The 25,848-nt window shown below is 43.5% G+C and overlaps 1 protein-coding gene across 1 annotated transcript in view; it reads right to left on the bottom strand.

Moving 5' to 3' along the window:
• Positions 1-4,258: 4,258 nt before the first annotated feature.
• marchf5 (membrane-associated ring finger (C3HC4) 5) overlaps positions 4,259-25,848 on the bottom strand; it is a 171,590-nt gene continuing 150,000 nt past the window's right edge. Inside the window, exons 5-6 of the mRNA XM_070876813.1 lie at positions 12,425-12,591; positions 4,259-5,331 (exon numbers count right to left, since the gene is read on the bottom strand). Coding sequence (XP_070732914.1) covers positions 5,218-5,331; positions 12,425-12,591 — 281 coding nt within the window. The 3' untranslated portion in view covers positions 4,259-5,217. The remainder of the gene's footprint in view (positions 5,332-12,424; positions 12,592-25,848) is intronic.

Below are 25,848 nucleotides of genomic sequence, written 5' to 3'. Positions count from 1 at the left end.
CCAAAGATTCACGACTTTGAGAAGAAATTCTTCCTCATTTCCATTTTAAATGGGCGATCCCTTATTCTGAAATTGTGCTCCCTAGTTCTAGATTCCCCATGAGGGGAAACATCCTCTCATTCTTCTAAACTCCAATGAGAAAAAGCCCAACCTTTCTACACAAGACAACCCCTTCATCTCAGGTATCAACCTCGTGAACCTTTTCTGAAATGCCTCCAATGCAAGTATATCCTTTCTTAAATATGGAGACCAAAACTGTACGCAGTAATCCAGGTGTGGTCTCACCAAAGCCCTATACTGTTGCAGCAGGACTTCCCTACTTTTATACTCCATCCCACTTGCAATAAAGGCCAACATTGAATTTGTCTTCCTAATTACTTGTTGTACCTGCAAGCTAACTTTTTGTGTTTCATGAACAAGGACCCCCAGATCCTTCAGCGTTTTGTAATCTCTGTCCATTTAAATAATAATGTGCTTTTTTGTTTTCCTACCAGTGGATAACCTCACATTTTCCCACAGTATACTCAATTTGCCAAATTTTTGCCCACTCACTTAGCCTAGCTATATCCCTCTGCAGATTCTTTGCGTCCTCCTCACAACTTGCTTTCCCACCTATCCTTGTATCATCAGCAAATTTGGCTACATTACACTCGGTCCCTTCATCTAAGTCATTAATATAGATTGTAAATAGTTGAGGCACTGATGTTTTCAGTGTTAAGCTCCATTCACAGCTCTCTGATAATGAAGCAGCCTGTGCAAACCTACAGCATGACCTGGACAACATCTAGGCTTTGCCGACAAGTGACAGGCAACATTCATACCATATTAATGCCAAGCAATAGTCATCTCTGATGAGAACAGGCCCGCCCACCCACCTCTTCCTGACTGTTAATGGCATTACCATCACCGAGTTCCCTGCCCATCAAAATATTTTATTTTGGGCCGAGGAGGGGGGTGGGGGTAGGGTCACCATTGACCAGAAGCATAACTGGGTCACCCATATTTCCTTTAAGTCTACACGATTGGGGACAGGCTGGGTAGAGTGACATGTGGTTCACCTCCCACATCTCAAAGCCTCTCCACCATCTACAAGGTTTGAATTAGAAGTGCAATGGAATACTCACCAGCCACAATATTCAGGACGTTCAACCTTCTCTGACTTGCTTTCTGTTTGTTATCATTCTACTGGCTTTGTTGGTTACTGCTCGGCATTGGTTGGACATATTGAGTATTGAGCCTAACACTACTCCGTCCCTTTCCGCTTCAACTGCAGCTACTTCAACACCATTCATGCAGTACTTATGTCCCCTATTTTTCCTTCTTATGTGCAATACTTTAAATTTCATTTGCCATTGTTCTGCCCAATTATTGTCCAACCCAATCTGTAATTTCTAAGCTGCATCTTCCAATTCCAGTGCCTCTCCCAGTTTGGTATATTCTGCAAATTATTTTGCATTGAGTTTCTAGATCCAGATCATTTATGCAAATTAATAATAGTGGTGGGTCCAGCACCGAGCTATGCGACATCTCACTTTCAACTTCTACCCACCCTGAGTTAACTCATAACGATTGTTTATTGGTTTCCATTCTACAGCCCAGTTTCTTATCGATTCCCTGGGTTTACCCCAAATCCCCACAGCTTTCAATTTAACTGATAGCACTTGGTGCGGAACTTTAGAATCATAGCACAGGAGGCCTTTCGGCTCCTTATGCCCGTGCCAGCTCTTTGAATGAGTTGTCCACTTTAGTTCCACACCTCAGGTTTTTCCCTATAGTCATGCAAGTTAGTCTTCTTCAAGTACATGTCCAATTACCCTTTGAAAGTTCCCATGGAATCCACTTTCAGGTAGTGCAATTCAGATCATAAAAACCCTGAGAGAAAAAATGCTCTCAAATTTCTCCCTAGTTCTATTTCCAATATTTTAAATTTGTGACCTCTGGTTAGTTTCCAGAAGAAACAGTTTCTCCCTACTTACTCTAATAAAACACCTCATAATTTCAAATACCTCTATTAGATCTCCCCTTCAGCTTCTCCGCTCGGAGGAGAATAATCTCAGTTTCTCCAATCTCTCCATATAACTGAAGTTCCTCATCCCTGGTATCATCCTGGTAAATCTCCTCTGCATCCTCTCCAAAGTCTTCACTTCCTTCCTAAAGTCCCAGAATTGTACACAATACTTCAGCTGAGGCTTAACTAGTGATTTGTTATGCTTTAGCATGACATTTTTGTTTTTATCTTCAATGTCCCTATTTACAAAGCCAGGTATCCCATATCAAAAGCCTTTTGGAAGTCAAGGGTACAAATTAGTATACAAAATAAACAGGACAGATAATTTTCAGTCCTTGAAAATATTTTACCCTGCATCAAGGCACGCCTCGATGCCAAGTACAGTAAATATTAACAGTTATAGAAAATCTGAAAATGACCAGTCCAATGCAAGATACAGCTAAAACTTACACTAGGCAAAGGGACATTTTTCTTTACAAAGTGAACTGACGTGACATGTGACCAGTGTTTAACTTGCAGTTAACAGCTTATATTTTGCCAATGATATAGTATAAACCAGAAACGAATAAAGTAGTTTAATACAAAATTTTATTTAATACATTTTAGTCAACAGCTCTACAAATAAGGACACAAATGAAAATTTGCAACTACTACTCGTTTATACTGCACAGTAGTTAATGTAATAACCTACTGCTTGCTTGCTGTTGAGCTAACACAAGGAAAAATATAAACATTTTACAATAAAATGCAGTACACCACTTAAAAAGGGATGGAAACTTGCATACAGATAAGTGGTAGATCTTCTTAGATCACCTGGGTATCATCAGCACCTCTTGTGGATAGCGCCAAGTCCCACAGGAACATTCCAATGTCTTGGAATAGTTGCCTCTTTTTTGTATAAACTATCTCTCCCACCCAAGTCTTTTCTCCCATCCACATTCTTTAGACTTTTAAAACACAAACTCAACAGTGTCCTACAAAATACGCTGGTTTTTCAATTAAAAAAAATGAATTCACTTCAATTATTTACCAAGGAAGAATTTCACAAGAAAATTATAATCTTATCTGAATACATGTTTTATCTGACAAATTCTTTCCTGAATGAGTGCTACTGGAGCAGCATAATTGCATTGCAAGGGTCGACAGCCACATCCAGTTTTTAATAATTATTTATGCCGGTGTATAAATACCATATTTGGTCATGTTTACACTTTTTAAATTATTTATGTCGGTTTGTAACGTCGACCAAACATCACTGGTAATTGCATTAAGTATTTACCTCTAAGCAAAATTAAGACTTACTGCTATGGTACACGACACATTGCAATGAATAAAACAACTGAGATGTTTAAGTTAAAATTTTCTCCTTGAGAAAAGAAAATCAAACAATGTCTAGGTGGCAGTGATCCCATTCCTCTTTCTGGATGATTGAAGAGGCTCAACCAACAGTTATGCAGTTATGTGTCCTTCTCAACCCGGAGCTAAATTTCGCACCTCAGATCCAGTTTATCATCAAGACTGCTTACTACCACCTCTGATTTAGTGTCAGCCTCTTCCTACCTCACTCCCACAGAAGCTGAAAACTTTGTGCACTACTTCATTGCCTCCAGATTCACCATTTCAAAATCCCTTGCATTCTCCACGCTATACAACTCAAGCTTATCCAGAACTAGGCTGCCATCATCCTATCTCGCACTACATCTATCAGCCCTGTCTTGGCTCCCCAATGCTTAGCATTTGGACTTCAAAATATCCATCTACAAATGTCTCCATGGTTTTGTCTCATCCAGCCCCAAGTCTCTACTTGTACCCTCTACGCTTCTGACTCTATTTTACTCTGCGTTCACTCCTCTCTCCATTCCATCAGTGGCAGAGACTCTTGTCACTGTTGTCTCTCATTCAAATTCACTCCCCAAACTCCTCTGCCTTGCTACATCTCCCCATCTTCAAAACTCTTTTAAAATCTACCCTTCCACCGTGCCTTTGGTCACTTCCCCGCATTCCTTCCTTTTCCTTTACTAGAGGGTAGAGGGAGGAGTGGCAGAGTGGGATTAGACTAGGTGGCTCATGTGGAGAAAAGCACAGATGCATACTAGATGGACTGAATAACATGTTTCTGTGCTGTAATTATATGATTTTATTCCTACTCCAGTCTAATCCTCAACTGTGAAGCATTTTGTTATGTTAAAAAATCCTATATAAATGAAAGTCATTGTATTCAAATAAAAATAAGACAGATAAACTGTATATAAACTTTAAGTGACCTGTGAGGTAGAAAACATCAAAAAAGTATTTTAATATAAATGTCTTTTTTTTTTATTTATAATACATTTTGGCCAATGACATCTACAGATCTATAGGCAATACTGTACAATCAATACATGTTCAAACAAGATCATTGATATGGGACTTTATGAACCAATATAACTGCTTTGCTGCTGTTAAAGAAAAACAGCATAAAGAACAACATTTTTGGTGGTAGTGGGGAGGAAGAGGTTAGAACCCAGTATAATTCTTTACTTACCCACAATATAATGCACTAAGGGAAAATTTATCTTGCATGTTTTCACTAAAGGGTTTCAAAAGTATCCATCATAGAACACAATATCCAGGAAATCATGTCCAGAACAAGAAAATATTTCAAAAACTGCTTTTCTTCAGTAAGCTAGTACAAATTTGAATAAATTATTTGTCAACCAGGAAAAAGCCGCTCAATGTTGTACTTATCCTTAGTGTATATAGAACATAGTGTAATCACTGCATAAAATAAGGGAGAAATTGTTTAGCTGGGGTTTAATAAAAAGGATGTGTTGCAAAAGAAGTACAATGGACAACTTACAAGTTCTGAAAATAAATTGTACAGTCAGCAAAATTTAAAATGCAAGGTTCTGAAAACTATAACATTTGCTGCTTTGCAGAAAGGTTACACTAGTTTTAATACTAATTAAATATATAGGCTATAAAGAAAGTGCTTAAAAAGTAACCAAAGCAAATCACATTCTTGGGTTCAATGATCACCGACAGCATTAGCTGCCAGTTTCTGCCAAGTGAAAGTGCTTTATTTTACTTCTAAAAAAAAATGTGTACATTAGTCTGCACCAGCAGCGTACCCACAATACCATATAACAGCACAATTTGATATGACCAATAATGCACAACTGCTAGATAAGAATGATAGCATATTAACCAGGCTGCACACAAGACTCTTCTCAAGCCTCCTCTTCTGGAAAATTCAGTATCTTTCGGTGGGCCTGGCGCAAATACTGTTGCTGCTTGAAGTACACTTTAAAAGCCCCTTTGATGGCTACAAAAGCAATGCCACCCTGTTAAATGAATAGAGGAGAATATTTAGTCCACAGTCAAATAGACTCCAATGTTAAGAGTATCATATTCCAAATAGATAGCTATATCCCCTCATTTTATAGGACACTGTTGGGTTAATAATATAGTTATAACAAAGCCAGGATTATGAACTTCAAAACTAAATGTATGTGCAACACTGACACTTTGACTGACATTTTCAATTAAAATAGAATTTAGCAGGCAATAAGGCTTGCAGGCAGAAAGAATTGATTCAGAATAAGTTAGACTGAGGTCAAAGAGCAAAAAAGCTTTGAATGCCTGTGCAATGACCAGAAGAAATTAAAATAACGCAAACGCTAAACCTTTGTTTTGAAACAAAAATTTTAAATACCGAGCCAAATAAATTCTTCATATAGGGTACAAGACTGGTCAAATATTCAGTTAACTCACTTAGTGGTTTATTTTTTTGGTGAACCAAGCAGGTATCTTATTTATACAACAAAAATGTGTAATGTTAGCATTTTGGTGAATTTTATGCTAATCAAAAAGGAAGAATAATCAAAAGGGAAGAATGCCAACATTAGAGAATGGACTCCCTACCTCACCACCACTCTGACAGTATGAAACTGTCCCAGGTCAGATGATGTGTGGTGGCCAGATGCTTCCTGTAACCTGACCCAACATTGCTTCGTTCCAACAGAAGATCACTACCAACTGCAGCACTTTGAATATTCTATTGCCAGCATCATCCATCCTTCTGTACTGAACGAGTGAACCTGGTACCCAATAGTGCCAGAAGCAGAAATAGTTTGGGTTGTGGATTTGTGCCCACGAAGAATAAGGTTGAAAATGCTCAATCTCATTTGACAAAATTCAATCCTTAAAACATTCAAAAGGTTCATATGTATATACAACTCAAGAAGCTATGCAACAAGAAGTCCACAGACCATGTATAATGGATCACTACCAACTTCAACCAATTTAATCTCCTGAAGGAGCAAAAACTCGATGTATGTTCTTCCTAACCTAGTCTCCCTGGATAACTGAAAGAAACTGGAGGGTATCAATATAACATTGCAACCTATATTATTCAATCGTGTCCAGCTTTAATCCACAGGTGGCAATGTCATGGTGCCAAGCAGGACACAAAGAATTGTATTTCATTCAGTATTTGACATGTATGGATATCTATACTTAGTAGTCTTCAATTCGGTTTGTAACCAGATATTTGTTCACTATATTTTTAAGAGTGAACTAACACACCATTGACGACTTTTGTTAGAGTCCATTCAACAGGTCTACTATATAGGAAAATCGAATTTCTAGTTTGTTTGAAATGTGTTAGTTCTGCAGCTATGTCATTCCTTTGCCAATGGATAGCCATTCTTTCATTATATAGTTCACATTTTTTGGTTACAATTGTCTCTTAAAATTAGTTTGGACATTTCTTAGTCTACCTATACAATCTGTTCACATTCCTTCTACTTACACTCATCACACAATTGTGCTATCTGAAAATTGTATTACAGAAAGTGCACTTTTCCGTATCATTCATATATTATGTAAACAGCAAGAAATCTAGAACACCCACTGTCAAACGCCATTGGCTCTGCTCTCTAGACAAAACCTTGTTCATTTACCACTAACTTTTGGTTTAAATTGTCCAAGCCAATTTTCAATCCAGTTTGCTAATTTGCAATTAATGTCACAAGCTTTATTCTTCTTTAGCAGCATGCAGAACATCAAATAATTTCTTAAATCCAAGTAAATTATATCCACTAGTGCTCAACAGATGCCCTGTTGAAATTGCGTTTTTGTCACTAACATTTTACTGACCTCTACATGTTGTAGATTTCTATAGTAACCTGATCTGTCCAGTCATCAGTGGTGAAAACTGATGTAAAGAATTCATTTCATAGTTGTCATTTCATGATTCTCCATATTATCTAGCTTTTCCCTTAAAGGACTTTTGAACTCAGGCTATAAATAATTGGAAAATCTAGCCCAAACGAGCAGACAATCTATCACTCTACTTCTTAAACATTAAACACATTTTTAGATCCTCGTCACTCCCGCCTGAACGCAGTCTTTGTACTGTCCTCCCCCCACCCCTTTCAATACTCATTTAATAACCTTCTAGCAATAGATTTTAGAAGGGAGAACAATCCATGGCTAACTAAGTAAGTAAAGGATGGTATCAAATTGAAAACAAAGGCATACAATGTTGCAGAGATTTGTGGTAGGCCAGAAGATTGGAAATTTTTTAGAAACCAGCAAAGGACTAAAAAAAATGAGAGAAGATGGATTATGAGAGTAAACTAGCAAGAAATATAAAAACAGATAGCAAGAGCTTCTACAGGTATATAAAAAAATAAGAGGGTAGCTTTGGTCCCTTAGAGGATGAGATTGGGGAATTAATAATGGGAAACAGGGAAATGGCAAAGACTTTGAATCGATCTTCATGGTAGAAGACACTAAAAACATCCCAATAATAGATAATCAAGGGGCTATAGACAGGGGGGAACTTAAAACAATCACTATCACAAAAGAAAAAGTACTCGGTAAAATGTGACTAAAGATGGACAAGTCCCCTGGACCTGATGGCTTGCATCCTAGTGTCTTAAAAAAAAATGACTGCAGAGATAGTGGATGCATTGGTTGCAATCTACCAAAATTCCCTGGAGTCTGGAGAAGTCCCAACGGATTGGAAAACTGCAAATGTTATGCCCCTATTTAAAAAAGGAGACAGAAAGCAGGAAACTACAGACCAGTTAGCCTAACATCTGTCACTGGGAAAATGCTGGAGTCCATTACCAAAGAACATTTGGAAAATCATAATGCAGTCAAGCAGAGTCAGCATGGTTTTATGAAAGGGAAATAATGTTTGACAAATTTGCTGGAGTTCTTTGAGGATGTAACGAGCAGGGTGGATAAGGGGGAACCAGTGGATGTGGTGTATTTGGATTTCCAGAAGGCATTCGATAAGGTGCCACATAAAAGGTTACTGCACAAGATAAAAGTTCATGGGGTTGGGAGTAATATATTAGCATGGATAGAGGATTGGCTAAATAACAGAAGACAAAGTCAGGATAAACGGGTCATTTTCCGGTTGGCCAACAGTAACTAGTGGGGTGCCACAGGGATCAGTGCTGGGGTCTCAACTATTTACAATTTATATTAGTGACTTGGCTGAAGGGACCAAGTGTAATGTAGTCAGGTTTGCTGATGATACAAAGATGGGTGGGAAAGCAAATTGTGAGGAGGACACAAAAAATCTGCAACAGGATATAGACAGGTTAAGTGAGTAGGCAAAAATTTGGCAGATGGATTATAATGTGTGAAAATGTGAGGTTATCCACTTTGGCAGAAATAATAGAAAAGCAAATTGTTATTTAAATGGAGAGAGATAACAAAATGCCGCAGTACAGATGGACCTGGAGGTCCTTGTGCTTGAAACACAAAAAGTTAATATGCAGGTACAGCAAGTAATCACGAAGGCAGATGGAATGTTGGCCTTTATTGCAAGGGGGATGGAGTATAAAAGCAGAGAAGTCCTGCTACAACTGTACAGGGTATTTCTGAGATCATACCGAGAGTACTGCGTACAGTTTTGGTCTCCGTACTTAAGAAAGGATATACTTGCATTGGAGGAAGTTCAGAGAAGATTCAATAGATTGATTCCTGAGATGAAGGGGTTGACTTTATGAAGAAAGGTTGGGCCTATAATCATTGAAGTTTAGAAGAATGAGAGGTGATCTTACTGAAACTTACAAGATACTGAGGGGGCTTGACAAGGTAGATGCAGAGAGGATGTTTCCACTCATGGGGGAATCTAGAACGAGAGGGCAGAGTTTAAGAATAAGGGGTCACCCATTTAGAACTGAGATGAGGAGGAATTTCTTCTCGGAGGGTCGTAAATCTGTAGAATTCTCTGCCCTAGGGAGCAGTGGAGGCTGGGTTATTGAATTTTTTTAAGGTGGAGATAGATAGATTTTTGATTGATAAAGGAGTCAAGGATTATGGGGAGCAGGCAGGGAAGTGGATCTGAGCCCAAGATCAGATCAGATCAGCCATGATTTTATTAAATGGCGGAGCAGGCTTGAGGGGCCAAATGGCCAACTCCTGCTCCTATTTCTTGTTTCTACTGACTTCTGGATGGCTATCAATTCTCATTCATTTTCATTTCCTCATCAAAAAGTAACTGCATTTTTTCAGTGCTACACAGCTTTCAAGATCTGCTGATGCTGTTAACAAATTTATGTATTCCTTTTTGACTATGGGCACTTTGCATTTAATTATACATTCACAACCTATAAAAAATGGTCCACTTCTTTTTATGTATGTCAATATTTAAATTAAAGACTAATTTTCAAATGACAGAAATGCTCCAAAAATTATGTTTTATAATTTGACACGGGGCTCATCTCTAGGAGTCATTGGCATCATAACTAAAATTGTATTCAGAAAAGAAATAAACCAGGACTTTATTGCTGTTATGGTTTGTGGCAACGGTATATGCTACCATGGATTGAGTAGTGATATTAAATGATGTAAATCCAGAAAATAAAATTGGATCTATGAAGTTATTTTTTTGGTTTACAATAGTTCAGACTAAAATAATACTTGCTTCTACCATCATAGTTGCATTAGAGGAATAATTGATAGTAAGCCATGAAATATTGAATTTACCAGTCTTGACTGAGTTTACTGCACTCTGGACTGACTGAACTCACTGGCATCTGGAGTGCTCAAGTTTCCTTCAGTGGATAGAACATATTGTCACTGAGTAACGTACTGCATGTGTGTGCCCATTACATAGAAAGAAAGAACTTAAATTCATAGTGTGATTTTTATGACCTTAGGACATCCCAAAGCCCTCAACAGCGTAAGGAAATGAGGCAGCCAATTTGCACACAGCAATGCCCCACAACAGCAATGAGATAATGACCAAATAATCTGTTTTAGTGATTTTGGTTGAGCAATATATTTCGGCCAATATATCAGGGAGATGTCCCTTGCTCGTCTTCAAATAGTGCCATGTGATCTTTTACGTCCACCCGAGAAGGCAGATGTGGCCTCTGTTTAACGTCTCATCCAAAAGACAGCACTTGCGACAGTGCAACACTCCCTCAGTACAGCACTGAAGTGTCGTCCTAGATTATGAAGTCATGTTTCTGTAGTGGGACTTGAACCCACGACTTTCTGACTCAGAGGCAAGAGGGCTACTACCCACTGAGCCAAATATGTATATCTGCATATTTTGGAAAATCCTTTACTATTGCTGTAAATATTAACAATGGAAGTTATTCCACTAATAAGAATATCTGCAAGACCTTTGAATAGTCAATGATAAACAAACATACAGGGCCCAAGTTTCCACACGCGCCTAGAACGGCGCAGTCCCGACCTGGACGCCCATTTTTCGCGCCACAAAGTGCGCCTAAAAAAATCCTCCGTATTCTCCACCTCCCTGCAGGTCCTCTGGCCCTCGGCGCAGCGCAGCACAAGCTGTGGGGGGGCGGAGCCAGGACCCTGAGCTGAAAACAGTGCCGGGATCTCTGCACATGCGCGCTACAGTGGGCACGCAAGTGCAGTAGCTCCAGGCGCCCGAAACTGTGTGGGAGGGGCTCGAAGCACGCAGCCCCTAGCCCTGGCCGAATGGCCTCACTGGGGCTGCGTGAATAAGGCTCCTCCCATGGCCAGCTCCTGCCGCCCCCCCCCCCCACCCCACGACCAGACCCGACACCCGTTCCCCCCCCCAACCCCCGACTGGACCCGACCCGCGCTCCTGCTCCCGCTCCCCCCACCCCCGGACTGGATCCAACCTGACCTCCCTCTCTCTCCCCCCCTCTCTCTCTCCCTCCCTCCTCCCTCTCTCTCTCTCTCCCTCCCTCCTCCCCCCCCTCTCTCTCCCTCCCTCCTCCCCCTCCTCTCTCTCCCTCCCTCCCTCCCTCCTCCCCCCCTCTCTCTCCCTCCCTCCTCCCCCCCCTCTCTCTCTCCCTCCCTCCCCCCCCCCCTCTCTCTCTCCCTCCCTCCCCCCCTCTCTCTCCCTCCCTCCCCCCTCTCTCTCCCCCTCCCTTCTCCCCTCTCTCTCTCCCTCCCTCCCCCCCTCTCTCTCTATCCCTCCCTCTCCCCCTCCCTCCCTCCCTCTCTTACCCCCCCCCTCTCCCTCCCTCACCCCCCCCTCTCTCTCCCTCCCTTCCTCCCCCCCCCTCTCCCTCCCTCACCCCCCCCTCCCCTCTCCCTCCCTCACCCCCCCCTCCCCTCTCCCTCCCTCACCCCCCCCTCTCTCTCCCTCACCCCCCCCTCTCTCTCCCTCACCCCCCCCTCTCTCTCCCTCACCCCCCCTCTCTCTCCCTCCCTTCCTCCCCCCCTCTCTCTCCCTCCCTTCCTCCCCCCCTCTCTCTCTCCCTCCCTCACCCCCCCCCCTCTCTCTCCCCCTCCCTCCCCCCGACCCGAACCAAACCGAACCTCCCCGACCCAACGCCACCTACTTGTAAATCTGGTGCTGGGGACGGGCCCTGCCCGAAGTCTCGGGCCGGCCCGTTCAGCCTTCGGTCCCGAAAGGCCTGCCTGAAGCACTTTCACACAGGTAGGAAGATGGTTTATTTAATCTTTTCTTTGCTTATAAATGTTTATTCAGATTGGATTTATTTGTATAATATTTGTATAAGTATAAATAAGGATTTATTATAGAATTTAATGACTTCCCTTACCCCCCCTCATTCTGGACGCCTAATTTGTAACCTGCGCCTGATTTTTTTAATGTGTAGAACAGGTTTTTTCAGTTCTACAAAAATCTTCACTTGCTCCATTCTAAGTTAGTTTGGAGTACGTTTTCACTGTGGAAACTTTGAAATCAGGCATCAGTGGCCGGACACGCCCCCTTTTGAAGAAAAAATTCTGTTCCAAAGTGGAACTGTTCTACCTGACGAGAACTGCAGAAAAAAAAATGTGGAGAATTGCGATTTCTAAGATAGTCCGTTCTCCACCAGTTGCTCCTAAAAATCAGGCGCAAATCATGTGGAAACTTGGACCCATACAGTCTGAATTTCAGTGTGAAAATATGCTTCAATAGTAGGCTTAAACTGCGTATTTAAGAATATTTCTCACCAAAATAGTCCTTTGCAGGTTTGAGTTGACACTGCTGAACATTAATTTACCAACTATAGTGGCAATGGTAGGAAAAACCAAAGCCCCACAAAGAATGCGAGTAGCTGACACATGATCTGCTAGTGGGCTGGCCTCGGCTGGAACACGAGGAACAGGGCAGCCTATTCCTATAAGAATAAAAAGAGAAGGAAAAAGATCATCAAAGAAAATTCACAAAACAAAGTAAACACTTCCTTTTTGTTTAGCAGGAGGGGATAGAAAACATTCACCCACTATAAGAATAATATCTTGTGAGGAAATATTCTTCAATTAAGTAGTCAGCTATACTTTGCAATGATTATGCATGAATCATGCTCCAGGTTTTTATCACTGAGATTAGCCAAATGTGTACGCATACGATATAAAGTAGGATTAAAAGCCAACAAACAACAATTGACAAACTCTCTTATTCAAGAAAGCTATTTTATGTTATTCCTAAATACTAATTCCATAATCATATTTGGCAAAGTATTCCAAAGTAAGCCTTTTGTGTCTTCCGCCAAATTATTACAATTGTCTTTCTTGGTCCCCCGGGCACAGGATATTGTAGAAGAATTTGTTGAATTCTTGATTTAGTCTGTAAAATAAGCCGATTTCATAACTTAAGTGATAAACTCTTTCTTGTGCAATGTTCTATTACATGCATGTTCCAATTGATTTATTTTAAATTTTTTTTTTAAAGAGGGCTAAAATTAGCTTACTTTTTTTTTTACTGAATACAGTTTTTGAGTATCATCTTTCCTCTTACAAAAAGGCCAACACTATGAAGCAACGCTAATCATGGCAACATATACTGAAAGCCATCATCAACATGCCCATTATATCATGTTAGCTGTGCAGCATGAACATATTTTACTTGTGGCACTGACGCCATAGGAACCTCAATAGCAGTTACCAGCAGCAAGTTGCTAGGGGTTTGGTTATGTGCTTGTTGCCACTCAGCATCAGCCCATAATCATTTATTTTTTTGCCCTTTAACCAGCAGTAGCTTGAGGGAAAGCAAATCTGCCTAGGTTATTATCTCACATAAGCGGAATTAATTCCATATTTTAGATAGATGAGAAAATATCTATCGAATGGTGTTACTGGCTACATGGGATGGCTTCAATTTTGTACTAATACAGCAACACAAATAATGTCACTGATAACTGTAATTCTCTATTGTGGAGCAATTAAAGGATAATTATTTGCAGCATAAAAGACAAGGGTCCTTCATAAAAAATACATTGTTCACGTTTCTACCCAGTGTAGTTGAACATTTGGAGAACAAAATACAAAACTACAGTATATTCAATAGTAGTAATCAGCAAGTTTCCTGCCAAAACTTGAGCAAAAGTCTCTGGTGATTAAAGGGCCTAAAAAATACCATCTCCTGATACTTCTATTACATCAAAGCTAAATGGGTTATTTGCAAAATTAGAGTGCGTGTATATTGAAAATGTTATTACATAAATCATTTAATTTGTTTTTTTCTTCCTGATTGGTTAAGAGGGCTGTAGTAGCTATGTTTTCCTGCTTTGGATATCCCACTCATCATATTCTACAAAAAAGACAACCAATCACATTTGATATAGCAGGCATGACAGTTCACTAACTTCCTCAGTCCCTGTTGCACTGCAGGCTGCCTCCTTAGTCTCCCCACTCTCTCAGAATGTCAGGAAACAGACAAAGCCATTATGACACCTCCTTTGACCCAGCATCATGCCATCTCACACTATAGGGCGCCTACAGGACAAAGGCAAGAACCCGATCCATATTAAAAATTTCTTGGTACACAAAAAGAAAACAAAATAACTTATATTTATATCGTCCTCAGGATGTCATAAATGCTTTACAGAACAATGGATTACTTTTGAAGTCTAGTCACTATTGTTGTGGAGGCAGCCTGTTTTTTTGCACAGTACTACACCACAAACAGTAAATGAATGAATGACTAAATGATCGTTTTTCTCATGGTGTCGATTGTGGAAGCAATGTTGACAGGTCTCAGGAGCACTTTCTGCTTTAATTCGGATAATGCCTTACGATATTTTATATCTACCCGAGCAGGCAGACGGCGCTTCAGTTTGACGTCTGATCTAAAACTTCCCACAATGCAGCATTCTTGTATTATTACACTGAAGCCTTTGCCGAGACTATGGGCCCAAATTTCCCCATGAGTTGTGTCATGGGTTACAATGATAGTTGAATACATGTATAACCTGACCTAAGTTGTACACCTTGAGAACATTGACCACAAGGGGGTGCACTTGTGGGAGACACTCCTAACCTAGACTTTCAGGTATAAAAGGGGAAGCTCCACCCACCTTCATCACTTGAGGTCTTGGTAATAAAGGTAACTGGTCACAGGGTGAACTTCTCTCAAGTATGGGTCTCGTGTGCATTTATACTGTATAGTAAGGACATATCATTGTCGACGAGAAACTGGGATTTAATCCACGCGAGCATGGCCGCTAGCAGCACAGAAGAGAGGTACTGTGTTGGTGATGATTGGGACGACTTTATTGAGAGACTACAGCAAAGTTTTGTCACTAAGGAATGATTGGGACAGGATCTGGCCGACAAATGCAGGGCTCATTTCCTGACGGTTTGTGGATCCAGAACGTACTCCCTGATGAAGGACCTTCTAGCGCCAGAGAAGCCGGTGGACAAGACGTTCGAAGAGCTCAGTAAGTTGATCGGGGAATACCTTAAACCGGCGAGCAGCATGCACATGGCAAGACACCAGTTTTACACGCACCGGCGGCAAGAAGGGCAAAGCGTTCCTGACTTCGTGGCAGATCTCCGGCGACGGGTGAGCCTATGTAAGTTCACAGATGCATGCAGAGCGGAGATGCTGCAAGACTTTTTTTTATTGAGGGCATCGGGCACGCTGGGGTTTTCAGGAAACTGATCGAGACCAAAGACTTGACCTTGGAAGCGGTGGCTCTGATAGCCCAGACATTTATCTCAGTGGAGTCAGAGACCAGAATGATGTATGGCAAAAATCTTGGCTCAAATGCGGCAAACGACCAGGGAGTCAACATTGTTAACGCAGCACACAGTTCACTAGGCAGCAAGGGTAATCGGACATGCCCCAGCATGTAGTCGAACCCAAAGGGGGAATTCAACAGACAATGGCTAGCTGAAAGGCGATTCATGCCATCGCAATGGACAATGTGGCCAGTAATGGGGCCATCATTACCTGTTAATGGTGTGCTTAAGGACAGTTACAGAGACAGTCAGAGACGGTCGACTGGTAATGGACATGTTGTTTCCAACAACGGGGCCTCCAGCTCATGCTGGAGGTGTGGAGGCAAACACCCAGCCAGAGCTTGCAGATATCAGCAATTTACCTGCAGAAACTGCAACGTCAGCGGTCGCTTGATGCGTATGTGCAGGAAGCCTGCAGCCAGGTTTATGTACGAGGAGGACGGGCCCGATGTAAGCCCTACGAGGCCAAATGAATACGGGGGGGAAATCGCTGGAAAATGAAGTTCAGCGAGTTCATGTGGAGCACATATACAGTTCATATACCAGGACACCACCGATAATGATGAAAGTGCTCCTCAATGGCAGCCCAGTATTAATGAAGCTAAACACGGGGGCCAGCCAGTTCCTGATGAGTATCAAACAGTTTGAAAGGTTGTGGGTGTCCAAGGCCAGGAGGCCAAAATTATTGCCCATTGACGCACAGCTGCGGACATACACAAAGGAGATCATTCTGGTGCTAGGCAGCGCCACGGTAGTGCCACGGTAGTCGTGACCCACAAAGATTCGGAGAACAGGTTGCCACTCTGGATTGTCCCGGGGGACAGTCCCGCACTACTAGCTTGCTGTCATGAACTGGAAATGGGGCGATGTTAATGCAATTTCTTCTGTGGAGCGAGTATCATGCTCACAGATCCTGGACAAATTTGACTCATTATTTCAACCCAGCATCGGTACTTTCATGGGGGTCAAGGTAGTGATTCACATAAAACCGGACGCCAGGCCAGTACACCACAAGGCCAGAGCGATGCCGTACGTGATGCGGGAAAAGATAGAATGCGAACTGGACCGTCTGCTGAGGGAAGGCATTATCTCACCAGTCGAAATCAATGACTGGGCGAGCCCAATCGTGCCGGTGCTCAAGGCGGATGGGTCGGTCAGAATGTGTGGCGATTACAAGGCCACCATCAATCGGGTGTCACTCCAAGACCAGTACCCGCTACCGAGAGCAGAGGACCTCTTTGCCACGCTATCCGGTGGCAAACTTTTTTCAGAATTGGACCCGACCTCAGCTTACATGACCCAGGAGCTGGCGAGTGAGTCGAAGAAGCTGACCAGCATCACGACACATAAGAGGTTGTTTGAGTATAACAGATGTCCGTTCTGGATTCGTTCGGCCGCCGTGATCTCTTAGCGGAATATGGAAGGCCTTCTCAAGTCGATTCCAAGGACGGTGGTTTTTCAAGACGACATCCTCATCACGGGTTGTGATACTGAAGAACACCTCCACAACCTGGAGGAGGTGCTATGCAGACTGGACCGGGTAGGGCTGCGACTGAAAAAGGCGAAGTGCGTCTTCTTAGCTCCAGAGGTAGAATTCCTGGGGAGGAGGGTAGCAGCAGACGGGATCAGAACTAGAGGTAGAATTCCTGGGGAGGAGGGTAGCAGCAGACGGGATCAGAACTACTGCGTCCAAAATGGAAGCGATCCAGAGAGCACCCAGACCCCGTAACACGACGGAGCTGCGTTCATTCCTGGGGCTCCTGAACTATTTTGGTAACTTTCTTCCCAAATTGAGCACTCTGGTAGAGCTGCTACACGTGCTCCTATGCAAAGGTCGCGATCGGGTCTGGGGGGACAGCCAGGAAAGGGCTTTTGATAGAGCACGCAACTTGTTGTGCTCCAACAAACGGTTAACGTTATATGACCCGTGTAAGAAACTTGTTCTAACATGCGATGCATCATCCTATGGGGTCGGGTGTGTGTTGCAGCATGTGAATGCCAATGGTCAGTTACAGCCGGTAGCTTATGCCTCCAGAAGTCTGTCCCAGGCAGAAAGGGGCTATGGGATGGTAGAAAAGGAAGCGCTAGCATGTGTATATGCAGTAAAAAAAATGCGCCAGTACCTGTTTGGCAGGAAATTTGAGCTGGAGACAGATCACAAACCCCTAACGTCCCTTTTGGCCGACAACAAGGCCATAAAGGTGAATGCATCGGCCCACATACAGAGGTGGGCACTTACGTTAGCCGTCTACGGCACAGACCGGGCACTGAAAACTATGCCGATGCACTCAGCAGGCCCCCACTAGCCACCACTGAGGGGGCAACTGAGCATGATGCTGAGATGGTCATGGCTGTTGAAGCTTTCGAAAGCGAAGGCTCACCTGTGACAGCCCGTCAGATTAAAGTCTGGACAAATAAAGACCCGCTACTGGGTCTGGGTAGCCACGTACGGGGCATGCCCTGAGGAATTTAAACCGTTTCATAGGCGCAAGGATGAACTCTCGATTCAGGCCGATTGCCTACTGTGGGGAAACCGAGTGGTCATGTCCCAGAGGGGCAGAGAGGTGTTTATCAGAGAACTTCACAATGAGCACACGGGCATCGTCATGATGAAGGCAATTGCCAGGTCACACGTTTGGTGGCCAGGTATAGATGCAGACCTGGAACTTTGTGTTCGCAGGTGCAACACGTGTGCTCAGCTGGGCAACGCACCCAGGGATGCCCTCCTTAGCCCCTGGTCCTGGCCCACCAAGCCATGTCACACATCCATGTGAACTACGCAGGTCCTTTCATGGGAAAAATGTTTTTGGTTGTAGTAGACGCCTACTTCAAATGGATTGAGTGTGCCATTTTAAATTAAAGCACATCCTCTGCCACGGTAGAAAGTCTACGGGCAATGTTCGCTGCCCATGGTCTACCGGATGTCTTGGTCAGCGACAATAGCCCGTGCTTCACAAGCACTGAATTCCAGGATATCATGGCAGGCAATGGAATCAACCATGTCAGAACGGCACCGTTCAAGCTGGCCTCAAACGGCCAGGCAGAACGAGCAATGTAGATAATCAAACGGGACGCTCAGAGGGGTTTCCCTACAAAGCCGCTTAACTCGCCTCCTATTGGCCAATAGATCCCGACCATACTCGCTCACAGGGGTTCCATCCGCAGAGCTGCTAATGAAAAGGACGCTCAAAACCAGGTTATCCCTTATACACCCTACTATGAAAGAAATTGTTGAGAGCAGGCGTCAGTCACAATGTGACCAACATGACAGGAATGTGAGGGCGCGATGTATTGATGTCAATGACCCTGTTTTTGTCCTTAATTACATTGCAGGGCCCAAATGGCTTGCAGGCACTGTGATTGCCAAAGAGGGGAGTAGGGTTTTGGTAGTTAAACTCACCAATGGACAAATCTGCCGCAAACACGTGGATCAAACTAAAAGGAGGTTCAGCAACCCTATAGAAGAAGCAGAGGAAGAACACGACGTAGAGTTAACTCCACCACAGGTGACCGAACACCGGAACCAAGTGGAGGAGAGCCCAGTCACTATGGGCAGTCCGGACAGCCTGAGGCACCGCAAACAGTAGACACTCAGGCCAGCCCCCAACAACCGGAGCCCCAACTCAGGCGCTCTACAAGGGAGCGTAAACCACCAGAGAGACTCAACCTGTGATCCCAATAAGACTTTGGGGGGGGAGGTGATGTCATGTATTCAACTATCATTGTAACCCATGTATAAGCTGACCTAAGTTGTACACCTTGAGAACATTGACCACACGGGGGTGAACTAGTGGGAGACACTCCTAACCTGGACTTTCAGGTATGAAAGGGGAAGCTCCACCCACCTTCATCACTTGAGGTCTTGGTAATAAAGGTAACTTCTCTCAAGTATGAGCCTCGTGTGCATTTATACTGTATAGTAAGGACATATCAAGTTGCACTGTTTTTTTTTGCTGTAACTTGATTTTTCTGGTGTATCTTGTTCGTTGCAAATATGGCCATTTAATTTGCGCCACTGTAAGTGAGTTAGTTAGATTTTTTATTAGGTCAGTTCCCAGCCACTTACACCATTTATGCCAATTTGGCCAGAAAAAAGTTGTACTAAACTAACTTGGGGCAGCGTATGTGTCCACTTTTGTCCGCACAGTTAAGGAATCGGTGCAAGTAACTACGTTTAAAGCACCACCAAGCACCAAAGCACAAAAAGTAATAATCAATTAATTAACAAATAAAATAGAAGCAACCCTGCACCTAAAGCACCAAGACCAAAGTAATAAGCAATCAATAAATAAAAAATAAAAAAATAGAAGGAACCTTGCACCTAAACAATATTTCAAGCACCACCAAGCACCAAACAAAGCACAAGCAGTAATAACCATTCAATAAAAACTAAAGAACTGAGGTAAATAATTAAATCAACAAAATTAACAAATAAAGAGCTGAAGTAAATCCTACCTTCGGCCTGGGATAGGGGAGGGAGAATGCGGCTGCCGCCCCACCGACTTTCAACCCTTTTCGGGTGGGAATTTTTTCTCTTTTTGCTCATTGATATCTTCAAAGAGCTTCACACATAAATTATTTGTAATACAATCTAACTGCATATTGCTGGTTATTTATTGATACACAGGATGGGATGTAGATTAAGCACATGGCTGTCACTGTATATGTGCTTCTTTAACATGACAATATCACCACCCAACCAAACGAACGCAAAGCCAGCCCAGCATGGCAAACGACGTCGCTATACGACAAGCTATCCTCGGTCCAAACCACTAGACTGCAGCCAAAGACGACCAAACCTCTCCCCACTCTCTTGCCCTGATCAAAACTCAGTCGCACCAACCTGTTTCTTGCAGCCCTCAGCGGCCGGCCTGTGTGGCAGGCCATTCGGCCTGGGATAGAGGCTGGACGCGTTCTGCAGGCATCATCATCTTCACTATTATGGGACGGAGCTACTGCGCATGCGCGACCACTCTACTGCGCACGTGCGCAGCTGCCGGCACTGTTTTCAGCGCAGGGTTGTAGCTCTACCTCCCACTCCACGAGGAGCGCCACGCCAGGACTCGGGACACACAGCAGAGCGGCCAGAATCGTGAGTTAGTTTTTCGGCGCCGTTTCCAGCGCACAAAGTCGGCGCATCTCGGGAAAGTGCGCCGAAAAAAGGGGTTGGGGAAATTTGGGCCCTATGTACGCAAGTCCGCAGTGAGCTTCAACCGACAACATTCTGATTTGGATGAGAGTGCTACCAACTGAGCCACCTGACACTAATATGATGACAAACTGGGATTCCACTTTATTCCCATCTACAGTGACATGGACATTTCTGATGTTTTGTTAGAAAACTGGCAGATTTACTGGTCACACACTTCACATTAGCATACGATGAGGAAAGTGTAAGCAGTCAATATTAATTTAAAAAAATAAAGGCATGTTTATATAGAGCCTAAGTTTCTCTAGCCCGACAACCTTTTTCCCTGCTGCACTCTCCTTTTTGTCTCTCACCCCTTGTGCATCGCCCACTCCCTTCGCTCCACCATTGGTAACGCTCCTTAAAATACACCTCTTTAACCAAGCTTTTACTCACCCCTCCTTATCTTCCTTTCTTTGCTTTGGTGCCCATTTCTCCATACAGCTATGTGAAGCATGTTGGGATGTTTTAAAGGCACAATGTAAATGGCATTATTGTTGTTACGGTGTCGAACTTGGTTCACTGGTATCACTCTCACCTCTGACTCAGATGGTCGTGGGTTCAAACCCCACTCGGGTGACACTTCAGTTCAGTGCTGAGCGAGCACTGCACTATCGGAGGCTCCCACTATTCGAACCACAGGAGGAAAGGTCTCACTGTGTCCTGGCCAATATTTATCCCTCAACTAACATCACTATAATAGATCATCTGGTCATTTATCTTCATGCTGTTTAGGGACCTTGCTGTGTACAAATTGGCTGTCGCATTTCCCTACATTACAACAGTGACTACAATTCAAAAGTACTTCGTTGTTGTGAAGCACTTTGGGACATCCTAGGTTCATGAAAGGCCTTATAAAAATGCAAGATCATTCTTTCTTTTCCTCTAGTCAGATTCTGCAGACATGCATTTCACACACCGATGAATTACCATTTGAAATGTTGACAAATGCAGCAGGAAATTTAACACAGCACGGTCCCACAAATGGCAGCGAGATGAATAATGATTTATTTTGTTTAGGGGGCGTTTGAAGGAAGAAGATTAGCCAGGATACCAGGAAAACCCCCTGCTCTTCTTGAAAAAGTATTATGGCATCTTTTACATTCCCATAAACAGGCAGCCAGAGCCTTGGTTTTATAATCTCATCCAAAAGTTGACCTCTCTGATACTGTAGCGCTCCCTCACTACTGCAATAAACTGTCAACTTAGGTTATATACTCAAATGCTGGAAGGGAAGGGGGCGTTGAATCCACAACTTTCTGACTCAGTGGTGAGTGCCGCCTCTTTGCTAGAGCAATTCAAAATAACAACTGCAGCCAAACAGCATAAGTGCTTTGGCAGACAGGGAAGGCCATCTTCCTAAAAAGTTCCAATATAAAAAGACCCAGTCATCAGAGGTGGAGATTGGAGATCAAGTCTAAATTACATGATTGGGAGCAAAAATGAGTTTAGAAGAATGAGAGGTGATCTTACTGAAACATGATACTGAGGGGGCTTGACAAGATAGATGCAGAGAGGACGTTTCCACTCGTGGGGGAATCGAGAACTAGAGGGCATAGTTTAAGAATAAGGAGTCGCCCATTTAGAACTGAGATGAGGAGGAATTTCTTCTCGGAGGGTTGTAAATCTGTGGAATTTTCTACCCCGGTGAGCTGTGGAGGCTGGGTCGTTGAATATATTTAAGGTGGAGATAGACAGATTTTTGAACGAAAAGGGAGTCAAGGGTTATGGGGAGTGGGTAGGGAAGTGGAGCTGAGCCCAAGATCGGATCAGCCATGATCTTTATTGAATCGCGGAGAGGGCTCGAGGGGCTAAATGGCCTACTCCTGCTCCTATTTCTTATGTTTTAAGGAAGAAGAGGATAAATATTTGAAGCAGAACAACGTACAGGACTATTGGAAGAGACTTTTGGATTGCACTAGCAAAGAACCAGCACAGACATAATGGAAAAGAGCCTCCTGTTGCTCTGTAATTATTTGTTGTTTTATTTCTTTGATAGGACCATCTTCCACCAGACCCTGAACCTTATCTCTTTCCAACACAAGGCTCAATACCACTATTCCTCCTCCTCAAAAAGTTGTCCGAGCCAAACCCACAGGCATATTGCAATGTTATGGAACACTATATTTGCTGAAGAACTAATGATTCTCAAAACTTTATTCAGAAGCTTGCGGGTCTCCCTATTCATCTAGTTCATGTATCCCGTTGAATAAGTATTGGCCCGAGTGAAAAGCAGCAAACATATGCCTATCCACCAGAAGGAACAAAAGCCATACTCCAATAATTACAAACCAGTATTCCTTCAATTTTTGCCAAACTTTGCAGTAAAGTAAGTCACAACAAATCAATCTCAAGCTAACTGGTTCACATTTTGCCCTCAGGACAAAACAAAAAAATAATTGAATTAAAAAAAATAGTTGGAAAATTTAAGAACAGTAAAAAGTCACATGTCCAACAACCATGTTGGTTAATCATATGCCTTCTCACCAATGTGTTCCAACCCTCCATTTTTCAGGAAAGTATTGAGCTGCATTTTAGATCTATTCACACTATTTTCTTCTCTTATTCCGTTTGCGTATTTCTTAGCATGAAAAAGCCTTCCTTGAATTCCCTATTTACTCTGAATGTTTAAATTGTACTTCCGTTTTGAACCTTTCATCAGCATGAATAATTACAGGGAACAGTAGCATAGTGGTAATCCAGAGGCCTTGACTAATGAGACTTGAATTCAAATCCCACCACGGCTGCTGGGGAATTTCAATTCAGTCAATTAAATAAATCTGGAATAAAAAGCTAGCATCAGTAATGGTGACCATGAAACTATCGGATTGTCATAAAAACCCATCTGGTTCACTAATGTCGTTTAGGGAAGGAAATCTGCCGTACTTACCTAGTCTGGCACCAGACCCACAGCAATGCGGTTGACTCTTAACTGCCCTCTGAAATGGCCGAGCAAGCCACTCAGTTGTAACAAACCGCTATGAGAAACAATAATAATAATAAAACCGACATACTTCACGGCATCGACCTCGGCACCGGCTATGGACACGACAGCGTTATACCCAGCCCAGTCGACCCTGCAAAGTCCTCCTCACCAACATCTGGGGATTTGTACCAAAATTGAGAGAGCAATCCCACCGACTAGTCAAGCAACAGCCTGACATAGTCATACCTTTCAGCCAATGTCCCAGACTCCTCCATCACCATCCCTGGGTATGTCCTGTCCCACCGACAGGACAGACCCAATAGGGGTGGCAGCACAGTGGGATACAGTGGGGAGGGAGTGGCCCTGGGAGTCCTCAACATTGACTCCGGACCCCATGAAGTCTCATGACTTCAGGTCAAGAATGGGCAAGGAAACTTTCTGCTGATTACCATCGACCGCCCTCTCTCAGCTGATGAATCAGTACACCTCCATGTTGAACACCACTTGGAAGAAGCACGGAGCGTAGCAAAGGCACAAAATGTACTCTGGGTGGGGAACCTCAATGTCAATCACTGAGAGTGGCTCGGTAGTACCACTACTGACCGAGCTGGACGAGTCCAGATAGACATAGTTGCCAGACTGGACCTGCGGAAGGTCATGAGAGAACCAACGAGGGAAAAACGTACTTGACCTCGTCCTCACCAATCTACCTGTCGCAGATACATCTGTTCATGATAGCATTGGTAGCAGTGACCACCGCACAAGCATTGAGGAGACAAAGTCCTGTCTTCACACAGAGGACACCCCCCATTGTGTTGTGTGGCACTACCACCATGCTAAATGGGATAGATTCAGAACATATCTAGCAGTTCAAAATTGGGGATCCATAAGGCACCATGGTCCAATAGCAGCAGCAGAATTGTAGTCCACCACAATCTGCAACCTCATGGCCCAGCATGTCCCTCACTCTACCATTACCATCAAGCCAGGGGACGAACCCTAGTTCAATGAGGAGTGTAGAAGAGCATGTCAGGAGCAGCACCAGGTGTATCTAAAAATAAGGTGTAAACCTGGAGAAGCTGCAACACAGGATTACATGCATACTATTAAACGGAAGCAGCATGCCATCGACAGTCCTGCCACATCCAGTCGTGAATGGTGGTGGATCTTTAAACAACAAACTAGAGGAAGGGGCTCCATGAATAGCCCCATGCTCAATGATGGCAGAGACCAGCACATGAGTACAAAAGACAAGGCTGAAGTGTTTGCAACCATCTTCAGTCAGAAGTGCCGAATGGATGATCCATATCAGCCTCCTCCGGAGGTCCCCACCATTACAGAAGCCAGCCTTCAGCCGAATTGATTCATTCCACGCAAATCAAGAAACAGCTGAGTGCATTGGATGCAACAAAGGCTATTGGCCCCGACAATATCCTGGCTGTCGTGCTGAAGACGTGCTCCAGAACTAGCTGTGCCTCTAGCCAAACCGTTCCAGTACAGCTACAACACTGGCCTCTATCCGACAATGTGGAAAACAGCCCAGGTACGTCCTGTCCACAAAAAGCAGGGCAAATTCAATGCGGTCAATTACCGCCCCCGACTCTCAATCATCAGCAAAGTGATAGAAGGAGTTATCAACAGTGCTATCAAGCGGCACTTAATCACCAATAACCTGCTCACCAATACCCAGTTTGGGTTCCGCCAGGACCACTCGGCTCCACACCGCATTACAGCCTTAGTCCAAACATGGACAAAAGAGCTGCATTCCATGGTGAGGTGATAGTGACTGCCCTTGACATCAAGGCAGCATTTGACCGACTGTGGTATCAAGGAGCCCTAGTAAAACGGAAGTCAATGGGAATCAAGGAGGAAACTCTCCATTGGCTGAAGTCATACCTAGCAAAAGGAAGATGGTTGTGGTTGTTGGAGGTTAATCATTACAGTCCGATACATCGCTGCAGGAGTTCCTCAGGGCAGTGTCCTAGGTCCAACCATCTTCAGCTGCTTCATCAATGACCTTTCCTCCATCATAAGGTCAGAAGTGGGGATGTTCGATGATGACTGCCGTGTTCAGTGCCATTCGCAACTCCTTAGATAATGAAGCAGTCCATGCCCACATACAGCAACACCCGGACGACATTCAAGCTTGGACTGATATGTGGCAAGTAACATTCGCGTCACACAATTGCCAGGCAATGACTATTCCAACAAGCGAGAGTCTAACCACTGCCCCTTCACATTCAATGGCATTACTATCGCCGAATCCCCCACCATCAACATCTTTGGGGTCACCATTGA

Source organism: Pristiophorus japonicus, chromosome 3, assembly GCF_044704955.1.
Source record: "Pristiophorus japonicus isolate sPriJap1 chromosome 3, sPriJap1.hap1, whole genome shotgun sequence".
NCBI classification, from domain to species: domain Eukaryota; kingdom Metazoa; phylum Chordata; class Chondrichthyes; family Pristiophoridae; genus Pristiophorus; species Pristiophorus japonicus.
The sequence above is the reverse complement of the archived record's forward strand: the minus strand, read 5'-3'. Positions and strand labels throughout refer to the sequence as shown.